Source organism: Myotis lucifugus, unplaced genomic scaffold, assembly GCF_000147115.1.
Source record: "Myotis lucifugus unplaced genomic scaffold, Myoluc2.0 scaffold_1934, whole genome shotgun sequence".
Lineage (NCBI taxonomy): Eukaryota > Metazoa > Chordata > Mammalia > Chiroptera > Vespertilionidae > Myotis > Myotis lucifugus.
Genome location: NW_005872982.1, coordinates 24313 through 37969, shown reverse-complemented (window position 1 = coordinate 37969; position 13657 = coordinate 24313). Strand labels below are relative to the sequence as shown.

At 62.8% G+C, this 13657-nt stretch overlaps 1 protein-coding gene and 1 pseudogene across 2 annotated transcripts; one reads left to right on the top strand and one right to left on the bottom strand.

The window, feature by feature from the left end:
- Positions 1 to 21: 21 nt before the first annotated feature.
- On the bottom strand, positions 22 to 867 carry LOC106695639 (annotated as a pseudogene).
- Positions 868 to 6940: 6073 nt separating this feature from the next.
- On the top strand, positions 6941 to 11840 carry CISH (cytokine inducible SH2 containing protein). Of its 2 annotated transcripts, none has more exons than XM_006108231.3 (3): positions 6941 to 7093; positions 9908 to 10116; positions 10336 to 11840. In XM_006108231.3, exons 1-3 carry the CDS (start codon positions 7074 to 7076, stop codon positions 10860 to 10862), a joined length of 756 nt encoding a protein of 251 aa, XP_006108293.1. In that variant the 5' UTR covers positions 6941 to 7073; the 3' UTR covers positions 10863 to 11840. The 2 variants fall into 2 exon arrangements, with proteins under 2 accessions (XP_006108293.1, XP_006108292.1); XM_006108230.3 differs by lacking the exon at positions 6941 to 7093 and adding an exon at positions 7162 to 8413 and having other exon boundaries at positions 9904 to 10116.
- Positions 11841 to 13657: the final 1817 nt, after the last annotated feature.

The window sequence follows — 13657 nt, the reverse complement described above, 5'->3', positions numbered from 1 at the left end:
GCTTCGCTGAGCTAAGCCTCAGTTTCCCATCTCTAAAGCAGGCTGACCAGGAGCCTGGCCCCACCGGGGCGTGTGAGGCTGACACCTGATGCTGAACATACGAAGCCTGGCGGGAGCTGCAGCCTCTGCTGCTGACCCCTCCGGGTCACCGGGCGGGCGCGGGGAGGGTCACTGACCTTCAGGGCGCACTTCTGCCCCGTGCGCCGGTGGAAGCACTCCAGCACCTTGCCGTTCACGCCCAGGCCCAGCACCTGCTTGGACAACTGGTAGTCCTCGGTCACTGCGTGCTTCTTGGGCTCCCGCCGCCCCGCGAGGGCCGGGGCGCCCGCCTGGCCGGGGCCGGAAGGTGCACCTGGCGGGGGCAACGCGCCCCCCGGTTCCTCTCCCATCTCGCCATCCATGGCCCCCGCGGGGCGCTCAGAGGCGGCCCCAGCCTGGCGCGTCCAGAGCCACCTGGGAAAGAAGGGAGAGCACACTCCAGCCGTGGCGCCCGAGCCGGACCGGGCTGGGGGCTGCGGGCTGCGGCGGCAGACGCGCTGGGAATGCGCTGGGGACCAACTGCCTAGAGTCGGACGCGCGGCAGGGGCGGTGGTCGCGCAGCCGGGCGCCCGCGAGTCCGCCCCGGGCACCTATGGAGTGCGAAAGGGGCCCGCTGGTCCCGGGAACGGGCGGTGCAGGGGCGCGGGGAGGGCACCTGGCGAGGGCGTACCTGACCGCAGCGCACCTGGCAGCGGCGCGGGCGAAGGGCAGGGGCGGCGGGAGCGGGAGCCGACGGCCACGGGCGCCCGGAGCCGCGAGTCTTGCCGCCCGCGGCCCACGTGACTGCACCCCCTCCCCCGCGCGTCTACAACTGGAAGCCGGGCCTGGTCAGCCTTAAAGGGCCAGGCGTTCCCAGGCAGGACGGGGCGGGGCGGGAACCCCAGGAGGCCCCACCCCCGGGCTGTGATTTGCATGGGCGGGGGCGTGGCTTTCCGAGGGGCCTTAACCTCCCCGGCTCCCGGAACCTCGCGGGGAGACCCCGGCGCGAAACGGGGTCCCTCACGCGCTGTGCGAGCCCCTGATTTTACGAGCGATCTAGGAGTCTTGTTCCTCCACTTGAGTCGTGTTTTTTTCTCTTTAGACTGCCAGGCGGCCTCCAGTATGGCTTGTAAAGCTTGAGACTTCCTTAGTGGTGCCCAATCTAAAATCTCGATTTTTGCCCCCCTGCTGAGTGAGATAGCGTTTCGTTGTGACTCGCGTCTCTCTAGCACCGGCATCTCTCTCCTTGTGTGCACCCCCTGCTCATACCTTTGGTTTATTTTTTTCCCTTGGGAGACAACATCATTAACTCAGAAATCCTAAATTCCCATTTAATTTCCCTCTTAAAGTTTGGGCTTTTAGTATCGTGTTTAAAGTCTCCTCCTACCCTACCGGGCCAGTGTGGCTCGGTCGGTCGGGGTCTCGTCCGGTGCACCGAAGGTCACGGGTTCTTCCCCGTGGAGGCCCTTGCTTGCAGGGAGCGGCTGATCGTTGTGTCTCTCTCACACCCGTGTCTCTCTCTCTCTCTCTCTCTCTCTCTCTCTCTCTCTCCACTCCCCGCTAAAATAAATTAAAAATAAAAACTCTCCTCCTCCCACACCCCGGTGACAGTTTCTCTATTAGCTTGTGTTTTTCCCTTCCACTGTAGGTAGGTCTGTTCTTAGGCTTCCTTACTTATTTTGAGCCAATTTTCCCATCACAAGCTGTTAACTCTTATTTCACCAAGGAAATGGGGGCCCCGTGAGAGGGAGCAACTTGTCTAGAGCCGCAGGGGTGTTGCTGTCTCCTGGACAAATCTGCTCCACCCCTGCCCGTGTCCCCGGCCCCCCTGCCCCCCACAACCCCGAGGCTGAGGGACGCCAACCAGGCGGCTCACCTGGACTAGGCAGGTGCGACTCGGTGCAGGAGCCCTACGCGTGCCTCTGCTGCCATCTACAGGCCACCCGCGGGACCGCAGGTGCCGGGGCCCCTGTCCTACCATAGGTGTGTCTGAGCTGCTCTCAGGCTTCGGGATCCGCCCCCCGACCCGGCCCCCCGCGCCCCCCCTCCAATGCCTCAACACACAGACGCACGTGGACGCCTGGCTTCGGGTCCAGGCTCTTCAGAGCAGCAGCTCCTGGTGAGCGGGGACCCGCTGTGTGCAGACATTGAACTGAAGGCCCTTTGAGGCTGACGGAGCCTCCTAAGGTGACCTTCACACCAGCAGGGTTCCGTGAAACAGGAGGCCTGATGACCGCCTCATCTAATCTGCTGAACCGTTCTTCCCGGGCAGACGCTGGGTGGGTGCTCTACCTGGGCACCCAATGATCTCACTGGACTGGAAAAGCGAGGGTCGTACCCACCCCACACAGCCTACGGGGCAGACACACAGACAGAGAGGCCAAGCAGCCTGCCAGAGGTCAGGAGCCCCCATCCCAACCCCAAAGAACAGCTCCAGGGCCCAGCTCTTACCCTCAAACTAGGCTCTCCTCTTGTGTGACTCCCTGACCCCTCCCACATCCACATGTACAAACACACTCTCACATATACACACGTGTCCACACATGTGTATACATATGCACACAGACACACCAGCATGCACAAACACAGAACACACACTCTCACACACATTTATGCTCAGCTGGACCCAGACCTCTGTCCCTGAGCCCCGTCTGAGAATCTGATCTGAGCTCTCAGAGCCTTGGAGGAAGCCTGAGATCCGGAAGCTTCCATTGCTTGGAAACTGGAGAAGGACCCTCCCTCTGGTTTGGGCCAGGTGAACCCGAGGCTGAGCAGAGTCCCACTCACACGCAAAGGACTGGGCAGCTGAGGGTGGGGCTGGGTCCTCTTCCCAGCCCAGGGCATCTCAGTGCATGCTCTGAGATAACCTGTTTTCTACAAATGGAGTTAATACCCGGCCGGCGTGGCTCAGGGGTTGAGCATCGACCTATGAACCAGGAAGTCACAGTTGGATTTCCAGTCAGGGCACATGCCCAGGTTTCAGGCTCAATCCCCAGTGTGTGGCGTGCAGGAGACAGCCGATCCATGATTCTCTCTCATCATTGATGTTACTCTCTCTCTCTCCCTCTCCCTTCCTCTATGAAATCAATAACAATATATTTTAAAATAAATAAAAATGGAGATCATTAGATTACAATTCCTCTAACATTTTTATAATTTTTCTTAAACTGGTGTCCTTTTCATTAAACTTTTAAATGTTTTTATTTTTATTTTTATTGATTTCAGAGAGGAAGGGAGAGGGAAAGAGATAGAAACATCAATGATGAGAAAGAATAACATTGATTGGCTGCCTCCTGCACGCCCCCTACTGGGGGTCGAGCCCACAACCCAGGCATGTGCCCTTGACTGGAATCGAACCTGGGACCCTTCAGTCCACAGGCCGATGCTCTACCCACTGAGCCAAACCAGCTAGGGCTAAACTTTTAAATTCCATAAGTAATACTTGATTATAATAAATCCAAAGTCAGCCGTGGCTGTGCCGCTCCCCTGCCGTCTCCATAACCAATGCCAGTGCTCACACAGCACACACTCCCCACTTGGGTCCCACACAGACAGATGTTTGCACTTGACCCCGTGTGCCGAGCCTGCACGGCCATGGGTGAACCTGAGGGGGGCGGCGAAGGATTAAAGAAGACAGACAAGAGAATAAAGCTGGGGCCGGGTGAGATGCTCCCCTCTGATGGAGAGACAGCGCCACAGCCTGCAAGCCGAGTCTTTATTTTATATCCAGATTCCAGGAGGCAAAGTAAGGGTGTGGTCAAGATGTTTACAATGTTCTCCCAGGTTTCGGGTCAATCTACTCAACTACATGCACCTGATAAGCTTTGTTGCATCTCCCGCAGTTTATATCTCTCAGCCACGTGGGACCACAGGTTCGGACCATAAGGTCAAGCTCACAACTGTAGCCTTTGGACTTGCACGTGGTTTTGCCACGAGAGGAACGTGTCCTCTCATTAGTTCCAGGCTTGAACCTGTCCAAACGCTGGAGCTGTTCTCCACAACCCAGGAGTCAGAACACAGTTTCTCCTCTCGCTGCTCCTGTTCCAGCAGCTGTCTGCCACAGCCACCTGCACACAGGGGAGGACTCAGTGTTGGGGACGGCCGGGCTGGGGCAGGAGTGGGCTCATGGGGGCAGACTCTGCCACACGGACCTCGTGATACCTGCATGTCCCAGGGGATGGGACTAAGGCCTTTGGAATAGCCTACAGTGACCAGGGCCCAGTGAGTGCCCGGGAGAGCTCAGCGCGCGCGCACACACACACACACACACACACACACACATGTGGACTGTCCTTCAGCAGAGGAGAGACTGTACCGAGTGAGAATACAGAGACCAAACGAGCCCGACTTTGAGGAAGGCACTGCTGTGCACTGCTGTGACCTACCTGGTGACCACTCTGGGTGGGGAGGGGCAGGGAGATCCTGGAGCAAGGCCCATCCCTGGGGGGCGGGGAGGGGGTCCCCTCCAAGGGACAATCTGTGTATGGATTTGCAAGTGAAACCAGGGGAGGAATGGCCAGTGGGTGGCAGTGTGGGACCAGCAGTCCATAGGGACCTCCAGGAGCTGCCAGGCCGGGAGAGGTGGTAATGAGGTGGCCAGAGGGACCCCAGGGCACCTGGGGCAGGCAGGCACCGGGGCACGCAGGGGCACACACTGTGCACAGCACCGGGTGAGGTGCGTCGCGCTGTCAAATGTGCAAAGGGTGGCGGGAGGGCAAACCTTTAGCTTACACACAGTCTGCACTCTCACTGATTCTGTAGGGGGCGCTTTCTGGCACCGAGAGAGGAAGTGGGGAGGGGCAGGACCCTGGGCGCCACCTGCTAGCTGTGAGATCCAGGGCGCATGGTAACCCTCTGTGCTTGTTTTTGCCGAACCGGTTTGGCTCAGTGGACAGAGCGTCGGTCTGCGGACTCAAGGGTCCGGGTTTCAATTCCGGTCAAGGGCACATGCTCAGGTTGCGGGCTGGATCCCCCAGTAGGGGTCGTGCAGGAGGCAGCTGATGGATCTCTCTCATCGATGTTTCTAACTCTCTGTCCTTCTTCTCTGTAAAAAATCAATAAAATATATTTTTTTTAAAAAAGAGAGGACAACATGTAGTAGTTAGACAACGAGATGAGGTGGAAATGACTGTGAGTGCCTGGCACGTAGTAAGCGTTCAGTAAAGTAGCTCCAGTTGCAGTGGTTCTCAACCTTCTGGCCCTTTAAATACAGTTCCTCATGTTGTGACCCAACCAGAAAATGATTTTCGTTGCTACTTCATAACTGTCATGTTGCTACTGTTATGGATCGTCATGTAAATATCTGAGATGCAGGATGGTCTTAGGCGACCCCTGTGAAAGGGTCGTTCGACCGCCAAAGGGGTCGAGACCCACAGGTTGAGAACCACTGGAGAGAGAACGGATAGAGCCTCGGGGTGGAGAGCTTGGGATTGGGCCCCGTAGAAACCGAGCTTCAAGTCCTAGCTCTGCGGCTTAGCAGCTGGGACGTCCCTTTGTCTTTATAGACGGTTCCCATTGAAGGACTGTCTTACCCAGGGGCCCCCTGCTGGCTCTCCAGGGGCCCCAGCATCGAAGTGGGTGACCTGAGCTCCTCTTCTCTCCCGGGAACCTGGGGCATACACTGGACGGAGGGGTGGGGGTGGGGGGTGGACCCTGCCACTTCTCCAATTCTCTCACCCTCCTTCTGGCCTCAGGGCTTGGAGGAGGTGTGCACAGCCCTATGGTCTTTCAAAAGGCTCCTTGGTGAGTCCAGCAAACTGGGAAAAGGTGGAGAAGGTCACAGGTAGGCGTGTGAGCCCAGGAGTCAGAGTTGGGATCCAACTCCCACCCTGCTACGGCCGAGCCAGGCATTGTGTTTCCTGGGGCTCCGTCTTCTGATCTGCAAAATGGGGGCACTACCAGGTGCTGGGGATCAAACTTAGCTCCATGTGGACGGAATCGGAATCAGGTGTCTGCTCCGTCCCTCTACCTTCATCCCCTCCCTAGGTTAAACCCCGAGGTGTGCAGCTCCAGGTCTCACTTCCGCACTTTTGGAGACCCGCCCGCCCAGAGACACAAGCGGGCTGTCCTGTGTGGTCGGCTGGGGGCTGGCCATCCCTGCCTGCCTCCCCAGGTGGGTCGTCACTTCTTCCCTGATTGCCGGGCGGGCCAGAGGCCAGCATGGGCGGGGACTGGATGGCCTTGCAGGTGCCAAAGGCTCGGCTGTGTTCCTTCTCCCTGGACTTTCCCAGAGAACGTTCTTGCCCGGATCCTTTCGGCTATGACAGCCACAGACTTGACCCCTGCGGACCTGCTTGGATCTGGGGCCCCGCTCCGCACCCTTCCTCTCCCTCCCCCCCTCCGCCCCCATATCCCTCTCCAACCCCACTCCGTGCCACTCACCTCCCCACACCACCCTACACACAGAGTCCGGGCTCCAAGAGGCGCTTGCACGCCAGGCGGACGGCCCAGGAGGCCTGGGACCCGCCCACGCGCTGCCATCTACAAAGAAACAAGGCGCCTGTCCCCAGCGAAGGGAAGCGCCAGAAGGAGGGCGGCTTGGGTCGGTCGGCGCGGCCCCTCCCCGGCCTCCTCCAAAGCGGGTCTTTCCCAGCTCGTCTCCGGGTCAAGTTCAAGCCCGCAAAGCGCGTCAGCCTCCGTCACTCGACTCCGCCCCCTGCGCTACGATAGGTCGGCGCTCGGGGCCCCGCCTCCTTTTCCTGGAAAGTTCTTGGAAATTTGTCAAAGGTGTTTCCTCCAGAGGCCCCACCGCCCCAGACTCGGAGTCTGCGCCCCCACCCGCCCGCGCCCCTCGGCGGCCCAGCTGCGCGGCCCGCGGTTCTAGGAAGACGTCGCTTCCGGGAAGGGCTGGGGCGCGGAGGACAAAAGATTAGGCGGCTGGCCCCGCCTCGCCCGCCGGCCCGCCCCCCCGCGCCCTCCCGGCCCGCCGCGCCGGCGCCGCCCAGTCCGCTCCCGCCGCCCGTGCGCCCCGGTTGTCCGCCCGGGAGCTCGCTCCGCGCTCACGCGCCTCCCTCCAGCCGAGCCCCGCTCCGGGCGGCCGCCGCCGCTGCCGGGACATGGTCCTCTGCGTCCAGGGGTGAGTAGGCGCCGCGCTCCGCCCGCACCCGGCCTCCTCGCGCGCCCGGGACGCCGGAGAGCACCGGCCGCGTGCTAGCCGCCGGGGAGCGGGGCTGGGCGGGTTGGAGGTGGCCGAGAGCGCGAGGACGGGGGGAGTGCCAACACGGGAGGGTGACCGCACCACCGCCTCTGTAGGCGAGCCGGGGTCGGCTGGCGACGGGGCACACCGGTGTGCTTAGCCTGGGTTCCGGCTGGAGCAGGTACCCGCCCCTGGCAGCACATCCTCCCAGACGGGGCTCACCCGCCCGGACCCCCTGGGCCCAGAGCGCGCTCCTAGCCTGCCGCCCTGGGCCTGCTGCGGACTTGGGCCAGCCCGCCCCGCTCTGTCCGGCCGGCCGGCTCCTGCCACGGGCTAGCAGTAGGCTCTTCTTGGTCAGCAGCCTGAGATCCGTGGCTCTCAAGCTGGCATCTGCCAACCAGCAGCTCTTGGGAGGAAGGGTTTGGCCTCGTCCTGTCTGGGGCTCCCCCACAACTGCTTCACCCCTCCTCACAGCCCAGGCTAGGATCCTGCCTCCCTTCTCCAAGTTTCCCAAAGACTCGCGGGGGCGGTAGGGGCGATAAGACAGTCTTGGTCTGGGCGGAGCATTCCTGGCACATTCCTGCCATTCCTTCCCAACCCCAGACCCTCAGCATCACCCTCAGCCAGGGGTCTGCCCCTCCCCAGACTGACCGGCAGCTCAGAGAGCCGCGGGGCGAGCCGGTGGTCCCGGGGTGCTGGTGTCAGAACTGGGTGGTACCCGGTGGGGCCAGGCTGCCGTGCCCTTGCCCTTGCCCGGAGCGGAGAGGGAGGTCCTGTTTCCAGGAGGAACTTGGAGGTGCCAGGAAGAATGTGCTTCTTCACTGCCCCTGTTTGTCTCCAGCACCTCCCCCGCCCCCGAATTCTGGGACTCCTGGACACCTCGCCGCCCCTGACCCTGCCTTCCTCAGCTCCCCCCAGTTCTAGGGTCCCACACTCTCTTTCACTTTGCTTCAGCTGACTCAGGGCCAGAGGTGGGAGCAAGACTTGAAGACACACACACACACACACACACACACACACACACACGCACAGCCAGCGGCCTCCTGGGGAGGAGAAGGAATTCCCAACTGTGGGCTTGGGCTGCCCGCTTTTTGGAGGGGTCCCCCCTCAGGGCTGTTTGCCCCATGGGCATGTGTCCCCAGGCGGGACTCCCGGGCCCTGTGGGCTCCACAGCGGGCACATGGATAGGCCGCCCACACCTGGAACACACCGGCCACCACCCCCGCCATGCCGATGCCACAGCCATGGACACACCCCTCCCCAGACACACAGTCACTCGCCAGAAACTTGTGGGCCCAACACAGCCGTGCCCACACCCACATGCGCCTGCTACGTTGTCTAGACGTGGCCGCCCCCAGAGGCTCCAGCCTGGCTGGCTAGCCGCCCACTGTGCTGGAAGATTCCTGGGCCTGAGCTGAGCGCGGAGGCCCAGCGGGCAGGCCACCAGCCAGGGCCTTGGAACGCGGTCTCCGGCTCCCTGAGTGGGACCCCGGGTCCCCAGGGTGCAGCCAGAGGGGGGTGGAAAGTATCAGGCAGGCTGGGGTGTGGCAGGGCCGCGTGGCTCCCTCTGCTCGTGGGTGCTTAGGGGCCCTTGTTTGTTAGTTTCCGAAGGGTCACCTCTAACCTTCATTGTCGGACATGTTCCTCTGCCGGCCGGCGGCTGGCTCCTGCCCCCTCTTCCTGCCACCCGGGCAGCATCTGGCACCGCTTCCCCTGCTGTCACCTCTGCCTGCAGGGCCTTCCCCTACTCCTTCCTGTGGCCTGGCGGGCGCGGCTCAGGCGCAGGGAGATCCTGACTCCCCGAGACACCCTGGGCTTTATGACTCGGTTATAAGTTCTCCCCGAGGGTCGGGCCCGTGGTTTCGTTATCTTGGAGCAGCCGGGGACCAGACCCAGCGCTGAGGCCTAAGGGTGCAGTTTGTGAGCAGTGAGGGAGGACCAGCTGTCCCTTCCTCGGGACCCAGGAACGTGCCCCTCACTCCCGGGAAGGCCGGGCATCATGCTGGGCGGGCTTCCCCTCCAGGGGAGCTACTGCTCAGATCGGGGCGGCTCGGCGACCCGCTGGCCAGCTGAGGGTATGGTGTGGCCGGAGAATCAGCCTGGGCGCGAGGGCCCTTCGTGGCGGGTGCGGTTCTAGCCAAGAGCAAGGGTTGCGTAGAATCGCAGGGCCTGGCGGGGCTGGCTGCCAGGGTGGGACCAGAAGGGGGCATGCCGACCCTGCCCTCTGCCAGGAGCTCATGTTGATGGGAGGCGGGACTTGCCAGAGCCTTGGAGACCACTGCCCGCTGGACCCTCAGCCGGGAGGAGCAGGGAGCAGGAGAGGACGATGCCCAGTGTGGACCTAGGTCCCTCCCGTGGCTCAGCCAGGAGGACACCACTGTGAGGGGTCTTTGCACTGAATCCGGTCAGTGCGGTGGGGACCCAACTGGCCACTGGGAGTTAGAAATGCGCACAGGGAATGGCGTGTGGCTTTGATTGGGCCACACAGAGAGAGCGCGCGACTTCCTGTCCAACGAAAGCAGGAGAGCGGAGACGTCTTTCCAGAGAACCCACGTGCAGGGGAAGCAATCGGGGGATTTTGTGATGATAGTGGGAGTGGGCACTAGACTCATGGAGCCCAGGGCTGGGCAGAGGGGAAGCTCAGGGTCACAGTGCGATGGACCGGACAGGGTCGTGTGCCCAGCCTGGGGCACGGGATCGTTGGAGGTGGGGAGAGCGCAGGGCCTCCACTCACTGCCCGCCCCTCCCTTCTAGACCTTGTCCTCTGCTGGCTCCGGAGCGGATCGGGCAGCGGCCCCGGTGGGCCCAGCCTGAGCCAGTTATGCAGCCGTTGCCTGCCGGGCCCTTCCCGGAGGAGGTGGCAGAGGAGGCCCCTGCCCAGCCCGAGAGCGAGCCCAAGGTGCTAGACCCCGAGGAAGACCTGCTGTGCATAGCCAAGACCTTCTCCTACCTGCGGGAGTCGGGTGAGTCCGGAGCGGGCAGGCTTTTTCCTGGCTCAGCTGAAAGGGGCAGCTTAGCACTGCCGGAAGCGGAATGGGAGAGGCAGAGCCCTGCCCAGGAGAGTCTGGCGGGGGAGGTACAGCCCTCCCGAGGGAAGCATGAAAGGGGAGACAGAGTCCCGCCCTGGTTTGGTGCCCCCAGATCACTGTGACCAACCTCTCGGCCCCTCTCCGCTTGCCTAGGCTGGTACTGGGGCTCCATCACGGCCAGCGAGGCCCGGCAACACCTGCAGAAGATGCCCGAGGGCACGTTCCTCGTCCGGGACAGCACCCACCCCAGCTACCTGTTCACACTGTCCGTCAAAACCACCCGCGGCCCCACCAACGTGCGCATTGAGTACGCCGACTCCAGCTTCCGCCTGGACTCCAACTGCCTGTCCAGGCCGCGCATCCTGGCCTTCCCGGACGTGGTCAGCCTCGTGCAGCACTACGTCGCCTCCTGTGCCACCGACACGCGAAGCGACAGCCCGGACCCAGCGCCCACCCCGGCCCCGCCGGTCCCCAAGGAAGCGGGGGACCCTGCGCTGCCCGCCCCCGCGGCCACGGCTGTGCACCTGAAGCTGGTGCAGCCCTTCGTGCACCGGGGCCGCGCGCCCAGCCTGCAGCACCTGTGCCGCCTGGCCATCCACCGCCTGGTGGCCGACGTGGACTGCCTGCCGCTGCCCCGGCGCATGGCCGACTACCTCCGCCAGTACCCCTTCCAGCTCTGACCCGCCCGGCCGCCCTCGCCTCACCCCGACCTCCGGAGGGGACAGCGGCCCCGCTGGACTCAGGCCCTCGCTGCCCTCCTCCGGTCATCCTGGTGCCCATGTGCTTCTGGCAGCTGGACCTGGGAGAGCCCGCAGGAGCCAGGCTGGGGGGCGAGGAGCGGGGGGGAGTGTCACACAACTTGGAGGTCGCGCCCCCAGCTCCCATGTGGCTCCTGGTGGCGAGCCACGTGTCGGAAGAGAGGGAGCCGGCAGGCCCCGGCTCACCCTGTGCGCGGGCCGGGCCCCCTCACCTGCTGCGCAGCCCCCTGAACTCCGCAGGCTTTGCCTTACACTTTGCAGGGCTCTCAGTTCTCGGGGTGGGGCGGGCCCTCCTTCCAGCCCGACTTTCTCAGGGAGGATGGCGGCCAGAGGAACGGAGGTGGACAGTGACGTCCCCTGGTGGGGAGCAGGCCAGGCTGGGCCGCGCGGTTACACGTATTTATTTATTTATTCTCCTCGGGCTGGCCTCAGGGTGGGCCAGCCCCGCCTCTCTGCCCTGAGCCCCGAGAGCTCCGAGACCCCAGCTCCGCCCAGCTTCTCTGCTCCTCCCTGCGGAGGGCCCATCCTGAGACGCCAGGCGCCGACGCCCCATCTGTGGATGTGTCCGCCCGTCTCCCCAGCCCTGTACGCAAGGTGGGCGAATGGACAAGCACATGGAACCGAAGCTTCAGCGCCCAGCGGAGCCTGACAGCCCCCCATCCCTGCCCCCCAGGGCAGAGCCCTGTGTCCTCAGAGCTGGTCTCCTGGCTGCCGCTCCGCTGGCCTGGCTTCCTCCCAGGAAGGGGCCCGCCTGCCCCCTGAGAGAGAAAGAGATGCGCATCTGATAAGACTTTATAAAATAATTATTATAACAAAAACAAAAAACACACAGTTTGGTAGTCCTTCCTCTTCCACTGATTTTTCTATAATGGCAATAAAATTGTTCCTTTCGTTCGTGGAGCCTCTTCTGAGTCTGTACACAGATTGTTGCCCTTGATCTTATCACCACCCGCTTTCCGTCTGGGTCACCCAAGGCCCCGGGACCTGCTGGGGCTGAGCAGGCCCGGCCCGGGGGCCCATGGGAGGTGCGGGCGGGGCAGCTCTATCCTCTCAGCCTCTTGTTCCCGGGGAGGATGAGGCGGGAGGGAGGCCGCTGCCAGGGAAGGGGCGGCAGAGGAGCACCAGGCCCGAGATGAGCCAACAGAAGATGCCAATTAAAAGGGGAGACTTCAGGAGGGTGGGTGCCCTGGACCACTCCTGGGCGCGTCTTTTGAGATGAGGAGGCCAATAGCCAGAGAAGCCCTGGCCAGTCACCGGGAGAGCAGGTTCAGGGAGTGCGGGGGCACCGGGCATGACTGGGCAGCTCACTGCCGCCCACAGGAGGCCGGGGGGGGGGGGGTGCATCCTGTGCGCTGGGGCAGCTGGTGGCGTCGGGGATAGTGGCCAGTGAGCTGGCAGGCAGGGCCTGGCCTCAGGTGGGGGCAGGTGGGGTTGGGGAACCCTCTCCTCGCACTCAGGGCCCTGCACCCAAAAGGAGGTAGGAGAGCAGCGAAAGCGAAAACACGCCCTCGTCCGGCGGCCTGACCTGGGAACCCTCCGCAGTCCCACTGTGTGCTGATGTTTGCTTGTTACTTCACAGAACAGCTCCTCCACCCGCGGTCGCAGCCTTCACGCCCTTATTTTAGAAGCGGCGCTCGCCATCCCGTTCTCTTGGCCTTTAGACCATGAGCAGTTGCGGAGCGCGGGGGCCACTGCTGGCAGATGAGAGCAGGGAGCTGTGAGGGTGACGAGGAGGCAGGACAGGGTAACGGAGGCCCAGCGCCTTGGGTGAAGAATGGGCTGGTTGGTGAGTGAGCAGGAAGTGGGTCGGGGCCCAGGCCTCCAGCCCCGTGCCGGTGCCCGCTCTGTTGCTGGCTATGGGGCCTGGTGCCACACTTCCTCCAGGATGCCAGGGCTCTGCGGCGGATGGTAAAGCTCCTCATTGCTTCAGCCGGGGTCGCAGTGCCTTTTCGACTCCCAGAATGCCTGCGAGGACCTCTCTGTCTGCTCCACCCCCAGACCCGAGTCACCCCGTGGGCAGGTGGCCAAAGGCAGGCTGGTCCCCGCCTGGCACGGTGGCCGGGACGGAAAGGTGGCCGGGACGGAAAGCTGCTGGGGCCGGAGGAAGCCCGGCAGCTTCATGGCCAACAGAGGGGAGATAGCAATGGACGGGGGCTTGCACCTCGCGCAGAGCTCGCCACAACCCTGGGCGTGGGTCTACATGTACCCTCCTCCACACAGAAGGAACCGAGGCCCAAGGGGGCAAGGGGCTGGCCGAGGACCTGAGGCACCGAGGGGCCAGCCCCGAGGGGTCCCGGCTGCCCACTCGCCCCTGGACTGCTCCAGGCGGCGACAAGGCCTGGCCGCTCAGGCAGGCTGCTCCTGGCTGCTGCGTTCACTCCCCGGGTCCCTCCTTGCAAGATCTCTGGAATCATCGGCCTGGCCAGCAGGGCCCTGTCCCCTCACCTTTGCCTCCACTCAAGCCAGGGTCCAGCTCTTGCCTGGGGAGGGGCTGTCAGCTATGTTTAACCTCCAGTATTTTTCTGTTTTAATCTTATCTTCTTTCTTTTTTTAAAAAAAATACTAGTATATATTTGTATTGATTTCAGAGAGGAAGGGAGAGGGAGATAGAAACATCAGTGATGAGAGAGAATCATGGATCAGCTGCCTCCTGCACACCCCGCACTGGGGGTTGAGCCTGCAGCCTGGGCCTGGGCCCCGGATTCATGGGAATCGAA

Excerpts from the sequence above, each read along its gene's own strand:
- CISH (XM_006108230.3), top strand. The coding sequence starts at position 8,278 with ATGGGCATGTGTCCCCAGGCGGGACTCCCGGGCCCTGTGGGCTCCACA. Across the intron at positions 8,414-9,903 it reads AGCCATGGACACACCCCTCC|CTAGACCTTGTCCTCTGCTG; the intron begins CCAGACACACAG and ends CGCCCCTCCCTT. Across the intron at positions 10,117-10,335 it reads CTCCTACCTGCGGGAGTCGG|GCTGGTACTGGGGCTCCATC; the intron begins GTGAGTCCGGAG and ends CCGCTTGCCTAG.